The sequence below is a fragment of the Ochotona curzoniae genome, unplaced genomic scaffold, assembly GCF_017591425.1.
Source record: "Ochotona curzoniae isolate NIBS_2020 unplaced genomic scaffold, NIBS_Ocur_1.0 scaffold_4506, whole genome shotgun sequence".
Classification (NCBI taxonomy): domain Eukaryota; kingdom Metazoa; phylum Chordata; class Mammalia; order Lagomorpha; family Ochotonidae; genus Ochotona; species Ochotona curzoniae.
In genome coordinates this window covers 15,151,053-15,178,970 of record NW_024467119.1, presented here as the reverse complement: position 1 = coordinate 15,178,970, position 27,918 = coordinate 15,151,053, and the positions used below count along the sequence as shown (strand labels likewise).

Sequence of the window (27,918 nt, the reverse complement as noted above, 5' to 3'; positions counted from 1 at the left end):
ATATGATGTATTTGCATTGATCAATGCAAGTTATATTTTAACTACAAGAAAAATTTCCTCATGAATATAAGCCTGATTAGCTAGAATAAAGAGCAGCAGTTGGAGAGGAAGCATTGCATTTCACCATGTCTGTGAAACGCATTTCTGTTCTGGTGCTGCTGCTACAGCTGAGTTGTTTCATCAGCTCTGGGAGTTGTGGAAAGGTGCTGGTGTGGCCAATGGAATTCAGCCATTGGATGAATTTGAAGAACATTCTTGAAGAACTTATTCAGAGAGGTCATGAAGTAACTGTTTTGAGATCTTCAGCTTCTATTGTAATCAATGCCAAGAATGAATCCGAAATTAAATTTGAAACTTTCCCTACATCTTACACTAAAGACGAATTTGAGAATTTTTTCATGGAATGGTTTGATGAGATGATATATAATATATCAATGGATATATATTGGGAACACTTTCCAGTACTGAAAAATTTTGTTCTAAAATATTCTGATATTTATGAAAATATCTGCAAAGATATAGTTTTGAACAAGAAACTCATGATGAAGCTGCAGAAAGCAAGGTTTGATGTTGTTATTGCAGATGCTGTTAGTCCTGGTGGTGAGCTGCTGGCTGAGCTGCTTAAAATCCCCCTTGTGTACAGTGTCCGTGCCTCTTTTGGTTATACTTTGGAAAAGCATGGTGGGGGGCTTCCACTTCCTCCATCCTATGTACCTTTGTTGTCCTCTGGTTTAGGTGGCCAAATGACATTCACAGACAGGATAATAAATATGCTATGCGTGCTTTACTTTGACTTCTGGTTTCCAAAGTTTAATGAAAAGCGGTGGGATCAATTTTACAGTGAAGTATTGGGTAAGTCATTTTTCTAATGAGTTCTAGTTTTGGGGACTAGTATGAATATAAAATCAGAAGAAAATAATGAAGTGAAAATATAGAAGACCTATCGCTATCAGAATGTAATGCAATTCAAGCTATTGGAGCATAACTACACTAGGATGTTCTTAGGCAGCCATACACAAACAAATGGAAATGCTGAAGATTTTCCTAAGCAACCCATGGCCTATTACCATTCACTTTTCATTTTTCATTTTATAACTGTCTGATTTAATGATGAATTATGATTATGAGCATTGAGTTGAATTTTGACATATGATTTCCTCTGGCATACATAACATGAGCATTAAATACATTTATGTAAATTACAGTAAATCTATATAAAATATTTTTATTGAGAGCAGTGCAGACACTTCATGCTTCATAATTGCATCATTCCATAATTTTCAGATATTATATGAATATTTCATATTGCATCCCTCCTACTACTTTCTCTTTCTTTTCTCTCCATCCAGGAAGACCTGCTACATTCTTGGAGATAATGGGGAAAGCTGACATGTGGCTCATTCGAAGCTATTGGGATTTGGAGTTTCCTCGCCCACTATTACCAAACTTCCAGTTTGTTGGAGGGCTCCATTGCAAACCTGCCAAACCTCTGCCCAAGGTTATATACTTCTGTGCACTATATTTGGTTTCCTCTGTAGTTTCTATGGAAATGACTTTGCATTCTTCAATTAGAGCATTTCACTTAAAGAGATAATTATTCTAGTGTGGAAGAGATCAGAAAATTATATTAATGAGCCTTTTTTAAAAAAAAAAAGATTGGTTGATTTGTTTTGAAAGGCAAATTTACAGAGAGAAGGAGACACAAAAGGTTCTTTCATTTCCTGGTTCACTGTCCAAGTGGCCACAAAAAGCCAGAGCTGAGCCAATCGGTAGCCACTAGCCAGGAGCTTCTTCCGGGGCTCCCATATGGGCTCAAGGTTCCCAGGCTTTGGGCTATCTTCTACTGCTTTCCCAACCCACAGCATAGAGCAGGATGAGAAACAGAGCAGCCGGGACACAAACTGGCACCCATAGAGGACCCAGGAGCGTACAAGGCAAGGACTCAGCTACTAGGCCATCTTTCCAGACCCATATTAGTGACTTTTTAAAACTTCATCAAACCATGGATTAAAAGCTAATGTACAAGATGCAACATTTGAAAGGAAAATAAGAAGTGAAATTTGTTACAAAGTTAATAACAAGAGTCATTCTTAATTTTAAAAAAGCATTACGGTGGTGACCAGCATGATGGAATTGCAATTTTTCCTCTGCCTATTGCATCAGCATCTATCTCATTTGTGTACCAGTTTATGATCTGACTGCTCCAGTTCCTATCCACTTCCCTATTTCTGGCTTGGGAAATAGTGAAGGATGGTTTAAGTGCTTGGATTCCTACAACCAATGTAGGAGATCTGGAGGAAGCTCCTAGCTGCCAGCTTCAGATCGCCTCAGGAATGGAACATATGGCCATTTGGAGTGTAAACCAGTAGATGAAAGAGCTCTCTGTCATTTTCTCTGTAATTCTGAATTCAAAATAAATATAAATAAATTTAAATATCTTTTTAATATTTTATGAGTATATTGCCGAGACACAAAAAGATAAAGATATCAATTTACCATGGAAACTTGCATTTTCATTAATTATCAAACACTCAAATAATCTTTAATTTTATAAAACAAAAATCTGTCAGATTACACTAAATGAATTAAAAATATTGCTACCATTTGGTCTTATAAAATATGCAGCATTGTGCAAAGAAAATTATATAATGAGTCCAAAATCAATGTCTTTGTAGTACTTATATGTAAAAAATACATTGCAAGCAAACAAAAATGAACATTAAGGAATGATTAAAGTATATATTTAGATATTAATACACAAGCACACACATATATAAATATATATCATACTATTATTATCATTCTGTGAAAGAAATTTAATAACACTAAGTTAGGAGTTTTAGCTGAAGACACAGGAAAAAGGAGATAAACAAAAATTGTGTTTTTTTCTGTAACAAAGATTAACAAATATTAATCACATAACATTCTTTTACCATAAAGTTTAAGTACCTGGAGACTTTGTAATGCAAAGGTGTTAATCTTTTTTCACAGACACATTTCTTTCTTCACAGGACATGGAAGACTTTGTGCAGAGCTCTGGAGAAGAGGGAGTTGTGGTGTTTTCTCTGGGTTCAATGATCAGTAACATGACAGAAGAGAGGGCCAATGTGATCGCATCAGCCCTTGCTCAACTTCCACAAAAGGTCAGAAAGTGCAGTCTAAAGGGGACTGCTGAATGAGATTATTTAACTGCAAAATGAGTCAATAAAAAATTAGAAAACCTTCCTGTCATGAATGGTAGATACTTATGACAGTATCAATATACCTAAGATACCAATTAAACCTTACATTTCAGGGACAAAAATAGCAAAGAGGATACTTCATTGTGAATAACTTTGATATTAATATTATTACCAGAAATGTGTCCTACAAGTGCCTGTTAAAACTTTGAAATCATTGCAGTATTGCAGGTAGGTGAACCAAAATCAGAAAATTCTGCAGTGACAGATGCTTCTTTCTCTGTGAGATTATAGAGGATGCTGTGTGTACTACAGCTGCTTTATACTGGAGTTCAATCTACATTAGTGAAAATACTAGCATGATAACATTAACAGAGCATTGAAAAATGTCTTCAGTACATCACATGGTTCAGGTTTCTCATGAAGTCCCATCTTTCTTATTTCCCCTAATCTGTAGATACAGTTATTTACAATTCAGGAGCCTACTCAGAGAACAGAAGGCCAGTGCTTACCAAACCTGAGTGCAGGTATGCACTCATGTGAGCAGATTCCAACATGCCCTTTAAGACAGGGCCTTGGTAATGCTAGAGACAGACAGGGAAAGATTTCATTTGGATCCTCTGCTGATGTCCTTGCTGAACTTTATAGAAACATGGTTTTACAGGACTGTGGTCCTAAATGATGAGAATGGCACCATCTCTGAATTGAATAAGGAATGGCCATATAAGGGGTGAGATAAAAGCCAACCTGGCATACAGAGCAGTTCAAATGTCCCCTTTTATAAAAAAAAAAATAGAATTATCTAACTTTGTAATGTAAATATGACAGCTTTGATCTCTTGGTATATATGAACTACTTATTAGCTTGCCACCTGATACAACCTTCTAGAAGTAACCTACATTAACTATTTTGCAAAATAATTAGAGATTACTTTTACATGTCTCTTACCAAATAGCTATTAAACACTTGTGGATTATATGCTAATTTATAAGGACAGTGCAGGAAATCTAAAAAATCTGACTTATTTTGGTTGTGGACATGGAAATATTATGGCTATCATTATTGACTGTCAATACTTGCATGCATTAAAGAAAAGTTAATAGTTGAATAACATCAGCGTTATCACAGTCACACTATCACAATTATGAATTCTCTTCAGCCAGAGAACTACTTAACAACTGTTTATTTTTCAAACATTAAAATAATTTCCAGCTCTAGCAATATTGATACTAATATGATTTAATTTCAAAATTACATCTTAAGTTAAATACAGCTCTTAAACCAAACTTTTTTACTTTCCACAAATAGCAGATTGGAAACACTTATTCTTTGCAATGCAAAAGATGTCACACTCTGAAAAAACAATTTATGTAACACTGAATGTAACTAACCCTTGATTTAAAAAGAGTAAATATAAACGTTAAATTCTCAGGATTAATTATATTGTGCTAGATTTTCTACACTTGTCTATCGATATAATTCCACAGTGCACTTAAATAGCAGATTGTTAAGCTTTGTAACTGTTGCTAAAAACTATTCTATTGTAATAATATGGGGGATATAATGGGAGGTGAGAATCAGGACAGAATAAAAGGAGGGAAGATGGGAACCCCTATACATACAAAAATTTATCATGGAGGATAATAAAAATAATTTTTAAAAAGAAATAAAAAGATTAATTATATTGTGAACACAGACACAATCTTGAGCACCCATAATTAGTTCTTATATTCATTTTAAAGCCACCTAATAATGTTTAGTAATATATGTAATACTTCAAGTTATCAATAATCACCCCTTTTGATTGAAATTCTCTGTGATATGATTATACTCGAACAGAATTTCTATTATCCTCTGTATTGTTGCTATTCAATAGTGATCTCTGTCTCTGTAGAATTTTAACATGCTAAAATTTAAATTCATACATGTAATCATTTCTTTTCCCGACAGGTTCTTTGGAAATTTGATGGCATGAAACCACACACTTTAGGACCCAACACTCGCCTCTATAAATGGATGCCGCAGAATGACCTCCTTGGTAAGAAGCTGGAGAGCAAATACTCAAACCATAAGTGACAGCCAATCAGGATCAGAGTTCCATGACCAATTAGTACTGAAAATCTTCTAGCATTTGCCATTTGATCCTTATACACTGTTTTAGGCTAAAAATCATAGTATCCTTTGATTACATGTTTTTACTTCTCAGAGAATATTTCTGCCTATGGGAATGACATGTAGGAGAAGTTGCTGCTTGGACACATGCATCCTCTACTAGAGCTCCTGAACTCAAGTTCCAGCTCCACCTCTGTGTCCTGTTTCCTGATAACTCACACTACAAAAAGTAGGCAGCACCCCAGCTGTAGGCAACTAACTAGGTTGCCTTGAACCTAGGCAAGTGTCCCACTGCTGGGAGAAAAGTAGCTAATAGCTGGTGGGCATTCTGGGCCTGGTTAAATCTAAATTTGTGTTAACTACATCAGTGTGCCAGCATAGTTGTCTCTTCTACTTTTTAAGTTATGTGGGGGGCAGATGCTAGCATGATAGCAGATGTGGTCTGGGAAATGGCATGTGAGTGTGCATGGCATTTGGGTAAGTAGGCAGGGCTACAGAGTGGCACACCATACCACTGGAAGACCAATTCTGTGGACCTGCATGTTCACAGGCATGGTAGGTAGTATATTGTTCTGGGAAGGGGCTGTGGGAATGTGTGGGAGGGAGCAATGCTGAGGGAGAATGTTACAGGTGAGGAATGACTTCTGGGGGAATACCACCAAACAAGACTACTTGCAAGCAAATGAAGGTGCTGAGGCTGAGTGGTTTTGATGAATGAAACTGCAGAAACTTTATAGGTCAGAGCAATGCATTAGTCCTGTGGAAAACCTAAGCTGGGATAGTCAGCATCACCCACTGCCCACCAGTGCACACAAAAGCTAGAATTGAGGGTCTTCCTGGAAGGATAGGCCACAGTACCAGACATGGGTGTTAGAACAAGGAATTAGATGTTGATTTTGTTTTGTGGCTCTTCATTTAAGGGGCTACCCACACCTGTCTTGTGTGGAACCTGTAGAATGCCACGTTGATGCAGTTTACTGAGTCAGAAATGAGCTCACTCCCAGCTCAGTGTATGCTCAGTCCTTTCCCTTGCCTTTGCCTCCTTACTCAAAATGGCACCCAATTCAGCTCTAGGGCGCTGATTGGGCTGTGAAATTCACCCTGTTCTCACATTGCCCATCTGTGATCTGCTGCTCTGTCTTTGCTCCTGGTCAAACCAAACGGACCAACAGAATGGAGAGTTTTTTTGTCTGGGTTCTCCTCCCCAGCTCCTGCTGTTGAGTGTGACAGTCAGGGCTGATGTTGATCAGCCCAGCCAGGATGCTCCCCTTGTTGGCAGGTGGTGAACCAGGCAAGACCAAGCTGTTGTTCTGTCCTCTCCTATTTCCTGGAATGCATCCTCTCTACTTCATCCTGACTAAATGTTTCTCCATCCATTTAAATGTGCTATTTTGATTCTAATGTAGGTCAGACCAGACAGGCACAGCTGCATATGCAATATCTAAGGTTGGGAGCGAGCCTGATGGGGATGGCTACAGAAAATATTTTGCTGGCCCACTACTCCCACTGGTATGCGTAAGAGAAGGCATACCAGAATGGGCAGGGGTGCAACAATTATCAACTTTGAGGTGAGCTAGATCTGGGAGAGGGCCAGATTAGGCCAGGCCAATGCATCTGCTAGAATGCATACGGGCTAGATGTCAACTGGCAGGATTTGTCACAATACCTGCTAGAAGTTCCAGGTCAGGGTACATGTTGTGTCAGACTGGACCACAGTACTCCTTGGAAAGTGCAAGATCCAGGAATGAGAGTGAGCCTAGCATGGAAACAGTGGGCATTCCTCTCCTGTAGGTGTACATGAAAGCCAGGGTTGGCAGCAGGTCAAGCTGGACAATGTGGACACACTAATTGACATATGTGTGGACTGGTTCATGTGATATGACAGGCTGAGTTATGGTGCAACATCCATAGGTATATACAATCGCTCAGTTGGGTTGCAGCATGGGCCAAGCTACTCTGTAGCACATATTGGTGTGCATAGAAACCAGTGCAGAGGAGGGTCTGGTGATGGCTTAGGGGAACTACTGTGTGGAAGTTCCTGCTGCTGGGTGCAAGGGCTGGATCTGTGGCACTCTACTCTGGGTTGGGCCATAGCAACCCACAATTTTGTGGATGTGGGGCTAGGAACAGAACTGACCAGTCAATCACAATCACCAATGTATACATAAGCTGAAGTGGGTGACAGATTGACTAGACCCTACACTGGCTAACACACTCAAAAACCCTGTATGGCATAACTTAAGTGAGATTTCTTGAGGGGTACTCCTCAGTTGTAGCACTAGACTCAAAATTCCCCGCAGAGAGAATCATAAGATACAGAGTTGAATCTTGCAATACATTCACTGAACTGGGCCTCCTCAATTGCTGATGCCTGTGCAGTGGGCAGCATTCCAAAGCTCATAAGGGGGACAAAATGGCCAGCTCATTTCAGCCTAGAGAGGGCATTGAATGCTCTTTTAGATGGTGAAGTGCAGAACAACTCTCAAATTTGGCAGCAAGTATCTGGTGCAGGGATGCACTAGGGTGGACTCTTTCAACCAATAGACACTGAAAAGATTTTATTAACCTTGTAGCAGTGAGATTAAGAGCATCAGATCTATCAAGATGACTCAAGCAATAACCTCAAATCATTATTCTTCACATTGGGATTTTTAAGATGATGTCAGGTAGGCATCCTTTATCCCCGATAATGATATAGTTTGGCAGATGGGACATGTTTCCACCCATTTTCTCAAGCCCCCAGCTTCACTACCATGCAGGTGAAAAGGGAAGAAAAGGCAAATAGGAAACATTTGTTCCACCCATCTTCCCTGTAACTTGACACTCCCCTCCCAAGTCAGAGGTTCTCAAGGGCCTGCATTCTTGTCAACCACTTAAACAACATTAAAATAAAATAAAGTAAAATAATAAAATAAAATAAAAAAGCAATGTAGGGACCAAACTGATGACTAAAGGCTTTGGGTCATTGATAGCCATAAGGTAGAGTCCAGATTAAGTTCCTTGCTCATGGTTTTGCCTTGTCCTGCACTTCCCAGCTGGTAGGAATGCTTTTCATGAGGGAATCAGAAGATCTTGTTCTATGTTTCAGTTTTCTGGTGCCTTTTGTTTGTGCATGTGTTTCTCTCTAGTTCTTACTATGTTTCTTTCGAGTATATTAATTATACCAAAGTAATAATTTCCTGGGTTGTATTATTAGGTGTTATTTCAGTAATTATATCTTTCATCTGCCTCTCTACTAAAAGGGGTTCCCAAATACCACCAATTATAATATGTTTGTGTTATTGGGAATTGCTCAGTATTATGATGAGATGGTATGGGATGTTAAGAATGAGTGTAGGATTTCTTTCTTGTGATTCCAGCACTGGAAGCATGCCATGATCTACAACCTTGTACATCTTCTGAATCACATTAGGTGAACACACTATTTCTTTAAGAGAAAATATTCCAACAGTTGCTTCACATTTTAATTTGGCACATGAAGCTCTTTTGCCCAGCAACTTTTCTTGCCAATAGCATTTGTCACTATTGCATATACTCCAAACCTCAAATCACATACCATCTTTCAGGGGACCTCACTGACTTCCCCAGTAGGCCTAGCCACCTCTTCCTCTTGATTTGAAAACAATGTAAATCATGGTTCATGTATGTCAATGTCTTTAGAGGACACTGCTCTTTTCAGATTCTCATGCTATATGTTTCTCATGTTATTTTTTAATTTGCAATTACTATTTGAATAAAAATTCACTCAATCTTAGGTCATCCAAAAACCAAGGCTTTTATAACTCATGGTGGAGCCAATGGCATCTATGAAGCAATCTACCATGGCATCCCGATGGTGGGCATTCCTTTGTTTGCGGATCAACTTGATAACATCATATACATGAAGGCCAAAGGAGCAGCTGTTATGTTGGACTACAAAACCATGTCAAGTGCAGATTTGCTCAGTGCATTGAAGACAGTCATTAATGACCCTTCGTGAGTATTACCGTTTCCTTAAATCATATGGTGTCTTGAAATAAGTTTATAGTGGATGGACCACCAGGGTCAAAACTAACATAGAACATGAACTTTGAGTACAGGTTTGCCTAATTATATAAGATAGTCATCAATAATTCACTGGGAGTATCACAATATTTCTGGTGGGTTTGTAAAATAATTTTCATTTTTTAAAAATCCTGTACAGAAGTTCCATTGCTCAGTAACTGAAATTGGAGACATAAATTAAGATTTTGCAGAAGTTTAAAATAAATGATTGGGAAGAGTGCTGTAGCTGTGATCCATGACTGCTAGATTTGCTCTTACTGGTAGCCAGCATTGTTACATCTTTGATTAAAAAATAACTCATAAATGCTCTTTTTAAATATATTGTGTATATGTCAGATATAAAGCCTGATGTGTGGAATGCATACACATAGTAAAAAGCTATTGTGTTAAGCCAATAAACATGCCCATTATCTGACATATATATTTAAATGGCTCTTTTTTTTTTTAAAGATTTATTTTTATTATTTTTTATTGGAAAGGCGGATATACAGAGAGGAGATACAGAGAGGAAGATCTTCCATCCGATGATTCACTCCCCAAGTGAGCCGCAACGGGTCGATACTATGCCGATCCGAAGCCAGGAGCCTCTTCTGGGTCTCTCACGCGGGTGCAGGGTCCCAAAGCTTTGGGCTGTCCTCGACTGCTTTCCCGGGCCACAGGCAGGGAGCTGGAAGGGAAGCCGGGCTGCCGGGATTAGAACCGGCGCCCATATGGGATCCCGGGCGTGCAAGGCGAGGACTTAACCACTTGCGCCACCGCGCCGGGCCCTAAATGGCTCTGTTTTTAAAAACTGCTATGTATGTTTATTTTCATTGAACCCACTTGAAATCAATCTCTAGTTTCTCTAATTCGTAACATATCTTATTCCTCTTTGAAGATGCCTCAATTTCTATTATATTATTACATTTTCATTGATCAATGGTAAGAAGTAGAATGTTTTAATTTGCTGATTTCACATTTATTTTTAAAAGTACTTCTTTTAAATGTAAGCAAATTAAATTACTTCTGTGTGTGGTTTTCATACTTTTTAGATTGTAATACGAATGAGTAGTTGACTAAAAATTGATAAGCTGAAATATCCCTGTTTAGTAACAATTCTGGAATAAATATGTATTTCTTAAATAAGTTTTTATAGGAATTACCTTGGGTTAACTTTGATGTATGACACATATTTTTGGATTTGTGCACTGTCTTAAAATGAAGTTAACACATTTAAGTATATATTGACAGCAATAGTAAAATGGACACAGGTTTTTAAAGTAATGTGACCTTAATTTGGCTACAGCAATTGTTTTGCCTAATGAGCACCAGAAAAAGCAGACATTTTTTCCTTTTTCAAATTAGACTATATTTTTCAGTTGCCAATTCAGTTTAAAAACATCACTCTCTAGCATAGATGTCATTCTGTATTATTAAATTTTAAAGAAATATAATGAATTCAATAAATATAAGAGTAAATATAATGAATGGCACAATATGACAAATAATAAAACAAATATAACACAGATCAATGTGAAATGATTTTCTAGAATGATTAATTGAATGTGTGTTACACAATACACCACGAATTCATTTTTTGCATATATTATGTTACTTCTTCATTTTGCACATATTGTGTTTACATTTTCATTATAGCCTTTCTTTCTCATAAGCAGATTTCATTTCCTTTGGCTATATTCCCAAAAGCAGGACAGCTGTGTTATACAATAGATCAATTTTCAGTTGTCTTAGCACTCTTCATACTGACTTTCATGGTGATTGTACTAGCCTACACTCCCACCAGCAGTGAAGGAGAATATCTTTTCCCACACATCCATGCCAGCAAATGCTGTTAGTACAGTATTGAGTATAAACCAAAGCCACAGGAGTTAGGGGAAATCTCAGTGTGGTTTTTGTTTGTTATTTCCCTGATAACAGGGGAATATGAGCATTTTCTCATATGTCAATTAGACGTTTGAATTTGTTCTTTTGAAAAATGTGTGCTCTTTTCCTTTGTTTTGTCACAGGATTGTTAGTTTTGCTGTCATTGAGATTCTGAAGCTCTTTGTAAATCTTGAGTAATAGGCCCCTCTCTGTTGTGTAGTATGCAAAGATTTTCTCCCATTCTGTTGATTGCTTTCTCCCTTTGTTGATCATTTCATTTGCTACACAGAATCTTCTTAGTTTGATATACTTCCATTTTTTTTTCTATTCCGACTTTGACTACCTCTTTTCAGTGACTTTTCTAAAAAGTATTCACCAATGCCTATATCTTGGAGAGTGCTTCATATGTTTTGCTCTAATAATTTGATGGTTTCTGGGTGCATATTTCAACCTTTGATGCATTTAGAGTTAATTTTCTTATAATGTGGCAAGTGGGGGGGGGGTCTTGCTTCTTACTTTTGCATGCTGCTATCCTAACCAATTGTCCCAACAGTATTGAAAACACGAAAACACGAAGACTTTTCCCCGAGTTATTTTCAGTTCTCTTGTTGATGATTGTTTGGCTGTATATGTGTGGACTTCTGCCTTGGGGTTTCGATTCTGTTGCATCAATTTTCTTCTCTGTTTCTGTACCAATACCAGGCTATTTTGATGACCACTGCTATTTAGTATATCTTGAGGTCTGGAATTGTAATTTCTCCTGCTTAATTATTGTTTTTCAGTATAGCTTTGAGTATTCACGTTCTCTTGTGTTTCCAAATGAATGTTTGTATTATCTTTTCTATTTCTGAGAAGAATGTTGATGGGATTTTTATTGGGATTTTGTTGAATCTGTATACTACTTTTGGAAATATGAACATTTTTATGTCAATCCTATCATTACAGCCTACCTGGTCTAGTGTCTGGGTGAGCTCTCTTGTTTCCTTGCTGAGTTTTTGTCTCCTCAATCTGTCCAATGATGTTAATGGGGTGTTAAAATCCCCAGCTGTTGCTGCATTGGAGTCTATTTCTCCCTTTAAAAGCATCAACATTTTTTCATATAGCTCTGTGCCCTAGAACTTGGTGCATATATATTTATTATAGTAATTTCCTCTTACTGAATGGATACTTTGATCATCGTGTAGTGTTATGCTCCATCTCTTTTAATGGTTTTTCACATCCAAATCTCTGATATCTGATACAAGAATGACTATGCCAACTCATTTTTGCATTCCTTTTCACCTGCAATATCTTCTTCCATCCTTTCACTTTCAGTTTCCACATATCTATATTGGTCAAATGTGTCTTCTGTAAGCAACGAATACCTGGGCTTTGCTTTTTGATTCAGTCTACTAATCTATGATGTTTGATTGATGAGCTTAAACCATTTATTTTAGGGTTAATATCAATAGGAAGTGATTTGGTACTGTCTTTTTAACAATAAGTTGTTCATTTCTTGATCCAGTATTCTCTTGTTTATTTTTGGGGAGGTGGAACATTGTCCACATTTGCCATTGGTTTGGGTAGGTGCTATTCTCTTTCTCTGCCAGTAGAACATCTTTAACATTTGTGGGGAGGTCTTAGTAGAGGTGAAATCTTTGAGCTGCTCTTTGCTGTGGGAGACTTCTCTTTGATTTTCAAAGACAAAAGAAAGTTTTGCTGGGTAAAATATTATGGGGAGGTAGGGTTTTTTTTTTCCTTTTTAGGATTTGGAATGTCTTTTCTTTCTCTTTTGGCTTGTGGAGATTCCTCTCACAGGTCAGCTGTGACTGTGACTGAGGCTTCTCAATAAATTTTCTTTTCATGTGCACATTTCAGTATCTTCTCCTTAAATTTGACCACTGAGAGCTTGATTATGATATCATGGTACTGGGAATTCTGTGGCTCTCCTGTATTTTATTTCTAAATTCTTTCTCCATATTGGGTAAGTTCTCATTTATTATTTCACCAGATATATATTTTTTGAACTCAGTTTCTTTTTCACCACCTAAAGGCACTTCCATTACTCTTATAGTCAGAATTTTATGGTGTCCTTTAACTCCTGGATGCTTCTTACCTTGACTCAATTCACCTTCCAGCTTTTTGACTTTTTCAGAGTGACTGGAGAAGGAATCTTCCAATTCTGAGATTCTTTCTTCTGCTTCTTGTTTTCTATTATTGAGGCTTTCCACTGAGTTTTTAATTTACTGCATTGTGTGCTTCATTTCTATTCATTCATCTTGAGTGTCAGGAACTGGTCATTGCAACTTTGATTAGCAAGTTCTTTTCTTTTGGCTGGTTTTTAAGCTGTGCTGTCTGCAGGTCTACCAGTCAATTTACTGATCATATTCAATTCCTGTTAACTTGCTGTTGTTTGTGCCACTCCTGTGGCAAGATTCAGTCCTGGGATCCCATGTCACACTCCTGGCTCATCACTGTCTACCCCCTATAATCCCATGCTATGAACACAGCATTACCTGCTAGACTTTTTCCTGCTCCCAGTTCCAGCAATACTCATGATTAGGAAACACTAGCTGTCCTAGGTTACAGGGTTATCCACGATATCAGACATAATATGGATGGAGCCTATTGGCTGCAAGTTGTTACTGTTTTCCTGATAGGACCAATGGAACGTGTTAAGTTAGGAATGAGTTCTCCCCTAGCTTAGCACAAAAACAGCTTCACTGTTGTCCTTCGTCCAGTACCTTTGGCCCAGTTCACAAAACGGTGCCCAATTTAGTAAAAATAGGATGTAGGCCATGAAATCCATGCTGCTGAAATTCATCTCACCTGACTTCCTGCGCTCTGCCACTCTGCTACTTCTCCCCTTAGTAATATCAAACAAATGAGCAGGACCTGCAGTTCTGTGGCTGGCTTCACTTTCTGTGTTGTTGGTAAATGCCCCTTTCCATTTCCCCACTGGTAGAGCTCTTCCTGCCAGTATCTACTAGAAGCTTGGTCTGCATTCCTGAACCAATTTGGATGGAACCTGTTTTCCTGGTGAGATCAGTGCAATGTGCTGAGCCAGAAGTGAGTTTTCTCCTGGCTTAGCACATGTGCAGCCCACTGTTGTCCCTCCTCCAGCAACTTTGCCTCAGTTCACAAAATGGCACATGGTGTGGCAGTGTTGGGAGTCTGGGCCATGAAATCTACCCTTTTCCCACGCCCGACTGCTGGATCTCTGTCACTCTGCTTCTGTATGAAGTCAGAATAAATATGCCAGCATGACCCCAAGATCTATGGGTGGTTTGGTTTCACCACCTGAGTTCTCAATGAACTTCCTACCCCACCTGGCCAAGGAGGAGCTGGGATCCCTGGCAGAGCTCCAACTGCTGCCAACTAATTGCTGATCAACACTGGAGTACTTGTTGACTGAAGCATTGCTCTGCTGTCTCTGCTGCCTTCCCACATTGATAGGTCTCCAGGTGTCCTGCCATCAACCTGACCCTCCTAATTCCTGGATTCTATGCTATCTGCTTTAGCTGAGATAATGCTCCTCCACGTGTTAAAATCTGTTCTCCCCATGTTCAGCACTTTTGCCTACTCTACATTTGAAATTTTAAGCACAATAATTCAAGCCTATAAAGACCTCTACAATTTCATACTGCAGAAAATAATTTATTTTTCTTCTAGCTATTGGTTGCATTCCTCTTTCAAATCTACATGAAAAATGCATGGGTTTATATATTGTAGCTTATACTACAATTTGATATCTATTGATTTTCCTTTAGATACAAAGAGAATGCTATGACATTATCCAGAATTCATCATGATCAACCCATGAAGCCCCTGGATCGAGCAGCCTTCTGGATCGAGCATGTCATGCGTCACAAAGGAGCCAAACACCTTCGGGTTGCAGCCTATGACCTCACCTGGTACCAGTACCACTCTCTGGATGTGATTGGATTCCTGCTGGCCTGTGTGGTTACTGCTGTACTCATCATCATAAAATGCTGCCTTCTTATTTATCATAGTATTGTTGCAAAAGGAGAGAAGAGAAAGAGGTATTAGAGCTCAGTAACATCTAAGTCTGATAATCATGACAGGAAAGATCATTCCTTTTATATCAACCACTGTGGATCATTGTGCTGGGGTCCGTGCAGTAAGTGTGGATGGCACAAAGGTGTGAAGAGAACAGCTCCCCTGCTTGGCAGGGCCCGGCGGATTTCTCTCTGACCATCTTGACGCAGTTTCACCCCATTTCGCATGGACACTCAACTACCCCACTAAGAATTTTATAATCTATTGAGGCATTGTTTGCCCCTGTGAGATGGCTTTTTAAACCAACATGAGCTTAAGAGTTAATGTTATTGATAATGTCTTGGTGAGTGGGCCTTTAACTGCACACAGGAGTACAATTAAGCCCATGCCGTGTCTAGATACCTTATTGTGTGTCTACCCATTACTCTGAAATCTGACCCAAACATTTAGCATGCTTTCTGGGAAATGGCTTGATAAAAATTTTTCAAACTAATGGAAGTGATGAGAGTATGGGCTGATGCTGCTATGACAAAAAATTTAGCTACTGGAACCCTAAAGGCTGAGCTTGCAGGCCTAATGGCCAACTATGTCAATGACCCCAATTCCCATAAACTAAGGCTCCAGACTTTTTAACCCATACATAATTCAAGGTAGGGGTCTGGTTGTCACAGGTGGTGCTAAGGTTAGAGCCCAGACCTGAGGAGAGCAGGTGGGGACTGGCAAGCCAAGATAGACAACGAACGTGTAATCCTCCCTCACTCACCTCTCATGCTGTAAATAGTGCCGCCCCTAAAGAAAACTTTGTAATTGTACTGTTTAAGGCCACACTCTGCGATGGAGTGGGTGCAACACCATGATGTAAAAAATCTGTGCCAGAGCTTGTGACTGCTTCTGTATAAATAAAGCGGACAGTTTTCTCACATGGTCCACAATGATCTTGGAGTTGTAGTGGTCTCTCTTCTTTCTACGCCTACTTCACGCACTCTTCTCGAGCTCTGAACTCAGCTGGAGCTGGATTCCGGCAGATCATGTTGTAGCAAGATGGACCTCCCTATTACTAAGTTCTTCTGGAGTCATCCAATTACTTTGTTTTTATTAAAGACTAAAAAACACAACCAAAGCAGCAGAAATCCTCAAATAATGATGATTTTAATCGTAACAGTGAAAAATGAGAACCACTACAACATCAGCCCAATGGCTTTAAGAGAAAAAAATGCTGACATTTTCTTGTGCATTTAAAAAATGCCATCTGGTTGATCATCTGGCTGATTACAAATTAATCCATTAGAGTATTTCTACCCTTGACAAAATTAAAAAAAAAAAACAGATCCATGGAAAAACTAAGACTGGATTTATCAAGAGTTCCACGAATGAAAGAATGATCTCAGGATAAAGAAACTTTAACTTCAACTTAGACAAAGTGTCAGTGATTTATAGAAGGCTGATTAAAGAAATTATAGAAGAAGAAAGAAATGGAAAATCGCTAGAAGTGGTTAGCAAGGTTGTTAAAACAACTTTGTTTTCCAATGTGGCAGAATGTGGAAGTATGACTCTGAACCAGTTCATTAGATGCCCAAGGATCCCAGAATTCATACTCTCAGCAGACTGAGAGTACTAGCAAGAAGAAGACCTTTTGCCTGGGACTGTGGCTGCCTTACTGGCCTAGCATGGCTGCGAATGAGCAGTGCCTCCCTGTGCCTCCTTCCTCATTAGTTGCTTATAGCTGTTCTTATCTCCTTCCTCAGATAATTGGTTTGATTGTTAGAATTCATTCCTGAAAAACATGCTTACTCTTTTGCTGCTACACTGATTGTTACTTCATTTCCTTGCTCTCTATTCTTAGAGGGGCTTTCTGTGGTTGGCTAGGTAACCTGTCCAGTATATATGTATGTATGTATGTATGTGTACATATATATATACATACGTATATGTATATATATATATATTCTGTTGAGTACAGTTAAGTGTGCATTGCTTCACTTGCTTTGCATTCCTTGTGTCCCAATCTTTCTTGGTTGTCACACATCTGGTCCCAGTCTCCTCAGAGGGACCATCTATAGCAGAATTTTTTTCTCAGAAAAAATTTAGCATGGGGTACAAGTTCATCTTGAGGAGTATAACTCAAGAGCCAGTGCAAACAAGACAGACTAACTTTGCTGAGGTCTATTTGCACAATGTTTAGAAAATTATTTTGTGCTGCATGGAATTTATAGTTCACATTTCTCATATCATAGAAAAACTTTTTCTTGAATTTTAGAAGTCCTAAACTCACTTACTAACTAAATTTATGCAACCTTATTAAAGTATTTGATTAGAAATGTTTAATATAATTTCTAGACTGTGCCTTGAAAATGCTTGTTGCATTTTTAAAAATTAAATGGTCATCTTACTGGATATTAAGACATAAAACAGGAGGCGAGAGAAGCTCTCATTACTTAGGAATGGTATCTTGCATCCAGTAAATTCAGTCCAGTACATGTAGACTATAATGTTAGCTGGTTTCTGTCCTCCTATAGGAATATCTTCCATTTCTTGTCTCTATCTTCTTAAATCCAGTAATTCCAATTGTTTTAATATCTGTGATGCTGAGGATACCAAAACCAGAGGCTTATGTTTTATAGTCTTCAATCACAAAATAAAAAAAAAACAGTGTGATTGGAATAAGGAGTAAATGATATGTACAGGGGTATTTGAAGCTTATTTTTGGAGGGAATAGTTTAAATGGCAAAATATCTTCATCTTATTCCTTTGAAGATATTTTAACCAAAACCTTCAGACTCAAAACACAGGTAGCAAAGTAAACATAGAATCAAGAAATCAATGAGAACACATATATTTAATATTCAAGTGAAGGAGAGACATGCAAAATGTCTTAAGCACTCTTCTATGCTACAAAAAATATAGCAATAATTGTTAATGAAACAAATTATAATTGTGTCTAGAAAATGAATGAGTACTTTACTAAACTTTTATAAATGTATTTTCATAATGTTTGGAACCCTATACATATCTCTTGTTGCAGATAATGAAGCTCTATATCACTGCCAAAACAAAATTAATGCCTTTTGCTGCTTTCTTAATGAACTTCTGCAAATTCATTAATGCCTTTTTCAAAATAGATCTTTGTAATTCTATAGTCAATTAAATAAATATATATGAGTAAATATAAATATATGATAGTGCTAAAAGCAGTTACTTTTACCTGTTTTAATTGAGAAATATTTTTGTTTAAAGAAAGTTACATAGTCAAAATTATGTAACTATGCTTCCATGATACTCTTGGTAGGGAATCATAAAAACCCCATTATCTTAAATTCCCTGAAGTATAAGATGTTTTGTAATTTTTCAATATTGCTTCTGCAGGTGTCACATGTTTTAGCAGTCAAAAAATTGTAACAAACTGTTTTTGCCATAAAATTATAAAAATAAGAGTTGCACAACTTTCTCCATCTTTACTTTCATTGTCATAGTCTCTATCAAATATTCTACCCAAATAGATGCAAACTCCACAGAGAGAAAAACTCTAAAAATAGTGAGCTTCCTCTTGATAATGATACATGGACTTGGCTTATGTCAGAAACTAACTAGAAATTTTGTCATTAGTTCCTCATCTATAATATTTATTAAAGAATAAGTAATATAAATATGTTAACTATAAGTCTTATTTGCATGTTGTTAATTAATTAATATTAAACATTTTCTTAACATCAATGATAATGGCAGAATTAGAGCAGAGTCTGGGAAGAGATGTGTCTTCCTACATATCCCCCTTTCCACTGCTGCTCTGGATTCTTCTGCTGATGAAGCCCAACACTCATCCAGCGACAGATTTACAGGCTCTGGATTCAATATCACAAAACTATATTTGGGAACAAACAATGGTAAAATGAAAATTGGTGTAGCCAAAACAAATTAATAAAAAGCAAAGGAAAAAATTTAATTTCTCATTTTCTAGCAGGCCAACTATAGTAGGCACCTTTGAGCGCTGCATCATGCTGTTGTACACATGAGTAATAGGCATAATTCTGCTTTGAAAATGAAGTTTTTCAAAGTGACATCACACAAAGCTTTGGAAAAATAAGAACATACAGCAAACCTTTGTGGTTTCAGGCACAAAGATAGTAAGTGCTGTGATGTTTAAATGCATAATCATACTTAACATAATGACATGATGGATTTTTTTATGCCACTGGTAAATATCTCAATCTTAGAGAATGCTTATTCTTTCATTAAAAATTTACTGTGTCACTGTGGTAAAAGTCATTGTGTACAATGGGATTCCATAATGGTGCAGAGTCAAATTCCTGCTGCTCCTCTTCAGGTTCCAGCTCCTTGCAAATTCTCCTGGAAAGCAACAGTGGATGGCTCAAGGGTTTAGGACCCTAGATGATTAGACAAACTAGATAAACTGGATGGAACTTATTGCATACTTACTGCATACAAGAGCTAGAGAGAAACTTTGGAATACAATCTGGAATGAACTACCTCTATAATGACAGGTGGGAGGTATATCATACAAAAGCTCCAAACTGAAGCAAGGATCAACTAAAGGAAATTGATTTTAAGATCATTTAAACTCAGTAACTGTAGCTCCAGAGGCAAACAGCATCAGTCTTACTGGGCTCTACCATCCTTCTTCCTACATTGGGAAACCAGGAATTGGGCAAAGTTCCAAGCACTCAGATGCCAGTGAGAGTGAATAGAAAAATAATCACACGTGTTTGCATTAGACCATTCCACAGGGCTGACAGACTAAAATGAAAAACTGAAAAAGAAAAGAGCAGCCACTATACTGAGATCACTGACTGCACATGGAGCATGGCACCAAAGTTGCACTGGTTGAAACCTTCATTTTTCATGGAAGGGTGTTATGTTCCACCTGCATATCCCCTGTTGATGGCTAAAGGCTTATCAAGCTGTGCATAGATCGAAGCAAAAGAAAAGTTGTCCAAATTTTGGGCTGCCCTGGCCTCAGGGGAATGTGACATTTTCAAGTACTCAGAATTATGCCAACTGCCATGAATACAGGACTAGTTACTTCACATGTCTTTAACATAAGGCATATCCCTTTTTAACATAAGTCAACAATAAATAAAGCATTGTTCACTTACAGGCAGTGCAAAAATGTAAGTGGGAGTCACTTCTTAGATACTGTTAGGTCAGCCACCAGAAGGCTCAATGATAGGCAAAATCACTTGGTTCTTGGCTTTAAGGCAATGGCTGTGAGTGAGGCAACCAGGACTGCCTGGCCTCAAGTGTAGGATCAGCTTACACAGGGATTGACTATTTCTATATGCAGTCTCCCTTCCTACCTCCCCATCTTCCCCAGAATCCCAATCATCCTGAGCAGCACACCCACAGATTTGTTGTAAGCTTGGCTTACACTGTTACAACAGTGATAGCCAATCAGTCTGCACCTGAAGACTACCTGGATTATGCTGTCATCAACAGCTGAAACAGAAGAAGAGTAGTCTACATGAAAGTTCTGAAACCTAGAATAAAAACCCATTTCTTCAAACTACTGAAGCAGTCTAATCAACAAGCATCAAGAGCTCTAGATGAGTTCAATGTGAGGACAATGCCAAGATGGAAATTGCCAGCTTGATGTAACAAGAATAAGGAGCAAATGGTGAGGTGAATAGCTGTGCTCAAAAACAGGTTGTCGGGCAACTTCCTTGGAGTTCACTGTGTCCTTAGCCGAGGTGAGAGACATGCACTAGGATCTTCCTGGCTCTGGGGCTGGCTTTGAGTGGTTCCTACTTTTTAAAGCTTATTTAGTTATTTGAAAGGCAGAGTATGGCATCTTCCATTCACTGGTTTACTCTACAGATGACCCAGGCTGCACCCAAAATATCAAGTTGTACTACATAGGATAAGGGACAAAGACATGAGCGCCAACTTTCACTGGTTTCCCAGGCACATTAATAGTAAGATGAGTAAGAGGATCAGTGAGACTCGAACCAATGCTTTTTGGGATGCCAGCAGCACAGGTGGCAACCTTAACCACTGTTCCACCACTCTGGGTCCCTGTGCAAATCCTTTGGAAGTGTCATAATGGAGAAAAATTCTCTACAAAATCTCCTGCTTCCTTGCCCATACCCTCTCTATATAACTGTTTTGTCTGCACAACAGACTCCAGGGAGGACATTCTTGTACAACAGAATTAGTTTCAGTATATGAAAGGAGCAATGTAAATATTTCCATTTCTAATCCCGATCTGGAGGTAACACAGAAGCTTGAAAAGAGCTTATGTTGACAGAGAAGACAGAGTGAAGAAACTGAACCTCAGGAAGAGACAGCTTTGTCTTTTTATTCCAGGAGAAGTTCCCATGTCGTAATATTTCTGTTGGAAAGCAAAGATCCTGGAAAATGAAGAACTACTAAATGTTAAAAATGTTAGTAAGTGGGGAAAATATATAAACGCATAAGAATCTAGAGCTCCAGAGCATTTGTTTCATGTGTGCTTTGAACATTTGTATTTCATGCTTCGAGAAATGCCTGCTCATGTACTCTGCACATTGCTTTTTTTTTTAAGGTACATTTTAGTAAAAGAGAGGGGAGACACAAAAAGAAGTCCTGCATCTACTCATTCATTCCCACAACAGAAGCCATTAGTGAGCTGATCAGAAGCTGAAGGCCAGGAGTTTCTTCTGGGTCTCCCATGTAGGTGCAGGTCACAAGGTGTGTATGGTCTTCTGCTCTTTTCCCAGGCCATAAGCACAAGCTTGGGGTATAAGTGAATCCGCCAGGGCCTGAGTTAACACTTATATTGGGTCTTGGCCCTTTAGAGTGAATGATTAGACTTATGTCCCACTGTGATGTCCCTTACATTGCACGTCCTTAACTGGATCAATTTATTTATTTGTAATTGAGCTCTTTGGATCCTGGATATTACTCCTCTATCTGTTGCATAATTGGCTAAAATTTATCACATTCTGTTAGTTGCCACATCACTTTGTTGAGTATTTTCAGTTCAGTGTAAAAGTTTAGCTTGGTACCATCCCACTTGCTTATTTTTTGCTTTAATTATTATTTTTGCATGATACAATCCATTAGTCACAATAATGTCCCCCCTTCAACTAACTTTGCTTCCACTATTTCGTCCATATTATTACAACAATATAGTCCTTCATATTCCTGCTATTTATATGTATCATATGACATTGTAATTTGGATAAAGGCAGAAATTCCAGCATCCTATTGTCAAGATATACTTAACAATTACAATTTCATTGGATGCCCTCTTTTATTCAGGAATAGAAATGCCCACTGCAATGGATCTCCACTTGCTATAATACTATTCTCCATTATATGGCTCATCTATGATCTTGTATATTTGAAGATGGCACTATGTCAGAAAGAACATATATCTGGCCTTTTTGGATTGGCTTCTTCACTGATCATAATGTTTCCAGTTTTGATCACTTTGCTTCAAATGGTAGAAATTCATTCTTTTTAATGGCTGAGTAGTATTCCATGGAATACATGTAACTTTTTTTTTAATCAATTTCTCTTTCAATGGAAATAGGGGTTGTCCATGCGTTTTCACTATTGAGAATTGCGTTGCTGTAAACAGAAAATTTTCTCATAGGCATATTTCATTTCCTTTGGATATATTCCCAAGAATGGGAGTAGAATTCCAAACATAGGAAAGGAAATGATCAACAAACTGAAAAAGCAAACAACAGAATGGGAGAAAATCTTTGCAGACTACACAACAGATAGCAGATCCACAAAGAGAATCAGAAATGACAGCAAACAATTCTGTTAAACAATTGGTAAAGAAAATGAACTGGCATTTCTCAAAAGCGCAAATTCAAATGAATAATAGACATATGAAGGAATGCACAGGTTCCATAGTTATCAGCAAAATACAAAAACCAAACTCCAGGGAGCTTGGCATACTTTCTGAAATCTACTAACAATAACACCTGCTGGTATGATTGTGGAATGAAACGTACCTTATCCCACACTTGGTGGGAATGTAGAAAGTTACTATTGACAGTGCTAAGACAACTGTAAATTGATCTACCATATGACTCGGCTATGCCAATTCTGGAAAAATACATTCAAAAGAAATGAGATCTACATTTAGAAAGTGACTTGCAATCCTATATTTACCTCAGCATAATTTGCAATAGTGAAAAGTGGAAACTATGCATCTGTTGAAAGAATTGAAAAAAGCTTGGTACACCTACTCTATGCAATAATAATTAGTCATTAAAAATGAAATTTATTTTTTCCAATAAATTATTGCATGTACCTATGTCCTACAGAGTTTCCCAATGGTTTATTCTAGCCCTTTCATGTATCCAGTCACAGATTTAGATCCCTGGTACATTTTGAACTGATTTTGTATAAATCATTAGGTAAAGGACTTGCTTCATACTTCTGGACATGTAGAGCCAAGGGTCAAGCACCATTTGTTGAAGGGACTGCCCTTTCTCCCAGAACAAAGTCAGTATGCTTGTCAAAAAAACAGCTAATTGTAGATGTACAGGTTCATTTTTGGGATTTCTTTGCTATTCCATTTATCTTCACATCTGTTTTTTATGCCAGTTCCAAGTGGTTTTGATTACAATAACCCTGCAATAATACTTGAATTCTGTTTTGGTGATGTGTTCAAGCTTTGCTTTTGTTTCTTTAGATTGCTTAGTCTTGGGGTTTCTTGTGGTTCCATATGAATTTTAACATTTTTCCTAGATCTAAGAAGTCTGTGATAGGTACTTTGATTGTGATTACGGTGAATCTGTAAATTCTTTTGGTAGTATGGACATTTTGAAATGTATTCTACCAAATCACACACGAAGGGTTTTTGCATTTTCTGTTGTTTATTTCTTTCTTTAATGCTTTGTAATTTCATCACAGAGGTCCATCATGACCTTGCTAAAGTTATTCCAAATTATTTAAACTTTTGTAGCTATTGTGGGATTGATCTTATGTTCTTTCACAGTCATGAAATTGTGTTTATAGGCTATTGTTTTTTCTGTGTCTATTTTATATCCTGCAACTTTGCTTAACACTGTTCTGAGTCCCAATATACTCTCAGCAGAATTTTTTTGGTTCCACATACAGGGAATGTTGTCTTTGAACAAGAATAGGTTGACACCTTTTTTTCCATATATGTATTCCTTTAATGTATTATTCTGGCCTAATGGCTCTGTCTACAATTTCCAGGTCCATATTGAGTAGCAAAGTAAAACTGGACATCATTTTCTAGTTCCAGATATTACTGTAAATGCCTTCCATTTTTCCCCATTCAGTGTGATATTATTTGTGGGTTATTCATACACAGCCATGATACTGTCAAGGAAAGTGTCTTCTATATCCAATTTGTGAAAGGCATTTCTCATGAAAAGGTATTGAATTTTATCAAGTGATTTCTCTGAAACTATTCAGATTATCATATGGTTTATATTCTTCATCTTGTTAATGTGGTGTATCACATTTATTTATTTTCATCCATTCAACATCCATGTACACCAGGATACGTATGAATGATTTTTCTGGTGTGTTTTTGGATTCATGAACCAGAATTTGTTGATGAATTTTGCATTTGCATCCATCAAGAATATTGTTCTAGAGTTCTATGTATTTATAGAATCATTTGCTAGTTTTATAAAAAGGGTGAAGCTAGATTCATAGAAAGAGTTTAAGATAACTCTCCCTTAGACTTGTTTTGAATAGTTGGGGAAAAACTGCAATAGTTGTTTTTTGTTTGTTTCTTTTAAGTTTGGTAGCATCTAGCAGGGAAGTCATCTAGTCTTAGAATTTTCTTACTTAGAAGGAGTTTTATTTTTGATTCACTCCCCATATACTCACTGGTCAGCTTAGGTTATCTATGCCTTTATGACTCAATTTTAGTAGTTTCTGCGTCCAGAAATTTATCCGGTTCTAGATTTTCTAATGCATTGCGTAGTGATTTGCAGTGATTCTTGATGACTCTTCATTTATCTGTGGTGTTCATTGTCATGCCTGCCTTTTCACCTATGATTTCACTCATTTGGATCCTCTCCCTCTTTTTTTGTTAGTTGTTACAAAGGAGTATCACTTTTGTGTATTTTCTCACAAAACTGTTGTTCAATTTACTTATTTTATATATCAGTTTTGTTCCTATGTTGTATATTTCTTCTCTGATTTTAATGACGTCTTTATTTATACTCATTTTGTGTTTGGTTTACTGTTTTTCTAGGTGCTTGAGATGCATGGTTAGATCATTTGTTAGATCCTTTCTTATTTCTTATCATAGCAACTAAGTGCTTTGAATTTCTCTGTCAATGCTCTTTGCTTTACCCTGTTTTGATACGTTGAGTTGTCATTCTCATTCATTTCAGTAACTTTTCAATTTGTCTTTTAATTTCTCCAGTGATTCACTCACTGTTCATTCTCTTGTGCTGTTCAGCATCTGTGTTTACATGCTTTCTCACATAGCTTTAATTGTTTCCAGCTTCATCCCATGGTCACAGGAAAAGGCAAGATATGAATTCATTTTTTTATTTGCTGTGGCTTTCTTATGCCCTATTATATGGTATACCTTTAGAATATGTTTCATGCTCTGATAAAAATATATATTACACAACTATGAGAGCAGAAGTTATGTAGCTATCAATTAGATCCATTTGATCAATAGTATAGAATACTTCTATTGTTTTTATTTTGATTTTCTGTCCAGTTCATCTAGTCTTGACTTCATATTTTTATGGGAAAAAAATCTACAGTCTTTACGCAAAATTATCAGGTATTCCAAATGAAGCTTAGGCTCTCTGATTCCATGTCCAAAATTGGCAGATTCAACTGTGAAAAATTTCAGCTAAAATTGTATTTAACCTTATCAGCATTTGGTGAAGTTGATCTTGTCCCCAGTCCAGCAGTTTCCTGCCTGTGAAAGCGTCTAGTTCAGGTTTTGGCTTGGAGTGTTGGCAGCTTTGTTCACTTCTGGAGAAAAAGACCTCCTGTCTATCTCTAGGCAGGAATGGAGTGCTCCCATCCTCTTCTGGTTAGTAAGAGTTAGCTTTTTAACCCTTTCTATCTTCACTCAGGGTTTTTGTGCTGTCATACTTTGTTACCTAGCCACTCTGTCCCCCACTAATCATTTTGAAGATGGCTAAGAGCTGACAGAAATTAAAGATCTGATGGGGAGCCAAGCAATTAACTTATTGCCTATAAAGTTCATTTGTCTCCCATCCAAGTGTACAATAAAATTCAAAATTTTAAATAAAAAAATTAAAAATTCTTTTTTAAAAGTTATTTTTTATTCTGTTCCTGCATCAGGAATGCTATAGCAGTTAAGGTTCAGACAGAGGGCCATCAGATGCCACCAGTTCTAATCTCTTAGACAAATAGGCCACTGGTTGTCCCTTGGTCCATGTTTTTGTGTAAACATTTTTATTGCTTGTTATCATTTCTGGCACAGTTGAAGAATATTCTCCAGCTGTTGTTAAGGATATGTTAGCAATGGCTGCCCATGCTCAGAAGGGGTGTCATCATTGAGAGAAAACAGTAGGGCATGCCTCTGTGGGTCTCTGGCAGTTGCATTGTCTGAAGTACCACCTGTAATTTGAAGGCTTTCAATTGTTTGCTCTTAAATAACACAAAACCTAAGTCAGATATAATGTTTCTTAGTTGAGAGCCTTGTGGTTTGAATTTTACGCACCCCCAAAGCTGGAAGACTCAAGGTGAAAGATTCAGGTTTTTGGAGCAATTAAACTTAAAGGGCATAAGGCAAAGGTCTGAGATGTATAAAACTTTATCCAGGTCATTTTTAAAATGTAGATAAAATTTAATTGAAAAAATTACTATCTGTTATCAGAATATAAACTCACAATGAGGGTCATTTCAATTATAATAAAATAAAATTGGGCAATCTTGCTGGTTCCTAAGAGTAGACATTCAGATAATCAAGATTGCAGAATAGGGTAAGGACACATTTAAACAGATCAAGAATAATTAGCCAGGGTGAAGCAGAGAGTTCACATTCCAGGAAATAGGAGAGGATGGGCAAATGACAAAGGAACCCCTGGAGACTGGTGTTCATATCCCAGTGGCAGACAGCGATCAACAGTCTGAGTTCCACTAATGGCCACAGATCCATCAGCAGCAAGATGAGAAGGGGAATTCATCAGGGGCTCAGCAGGTGAACCCGGGCAAAAACTTGCCTGTTGTGATGATTTGTTTGATTCAAGCAGGAAAGACAGACCAGCAGATTTCAAAAACTCAGTGCAGAAACAGGGTGGATTTCACAGCCCAAATGCCCACCAGCTCTGTATCGGCTGGAAGAAGGGAATACGCATGCACTAAGCTAGGACACTGTAATTTTCACATGCAAAAGATTTATCCCATCTGACAGAGTAATTTGAAGACTCTTCCAAGCCCAGACTAGCTGGGCCTGAACTGAAAATTGCGAAAAGCTCATCAATGCCTGTTAAGCCGCATTTTCCCTGCATTTGTCTACTCTCTCTTATGGGAGGATTGCTAAGGATAGGAATCCATTACCAAGAAATAACCCCAATGTACAGTGGATATGAGACTCTTCAGACAGAGACAAGTATCTCTTGGTTTCAAAGACAAGTGGTGACTAGGTAGATGGGACTGTTCTGAATCACCCCAGAGGCTAATTCAGACACTTCGTATAGATCAGCCAAAAATACGGAAGCTGCCTCCTTGACAGTTCACTGTTACACTAGATTAACCAAGGGGTAGATGACACTTGCATTTTACGACG

At 37.7% G+C, this 27,918-nt stretch overlaps 1 protein-coding gene across 1 annotated transcript; it reads left to right on the top strand.

Annotated features, from left to right (window-relative positions):
- Positions 1-125: 125 nt before the first annotated feature.
- On the top strand, positions 126-15,227 carry LOC121147300 (UDP-glucuronosyltransferase 2B13-like). Its single transcript, XM_040967125.1, has 6 exons — positions 126-852; positions 1,350-1,498; positions 3,012-3,143; positions 5,130-5,217; positions 9,047-9,266; positions 14,948-15,227. Exons 1-6 carry the CDS (start codon positions 126-128, stop codon positions 15,225-15,227), a joined length of 1,596 nt encoding a protein of 531 aa, XP_040823059.1.
- The last annotated feature ends 12,691 nt before the right edge of the window (positions 15,228-27,918 follow it).

Bases quoted from the DNA above. Each gene is read 5' to 3' on its own strand.
- LOC121147300 (XM_040967125.1), top strand. From the start codon at position 126: ATGTCTGTGAAACGCATTTCTGTTCTGGTGCTGCTGCTACAGCTGAGT. The intron at 1,499-3,011 runs GTTATATACTTC...CTTTCTTCACAG, and splicing joins CTGCCAAACCTCTGCCCAAG to GACATGGAAGACTTTGTGCA. The intron at 5,218-9,046 runs GTAAGAAGCTGG...ACTCAATCTTAG, and splicing joins GCCGCAGAATGACCTCCTTG to GTCATCCAAAAACCAAGGCT.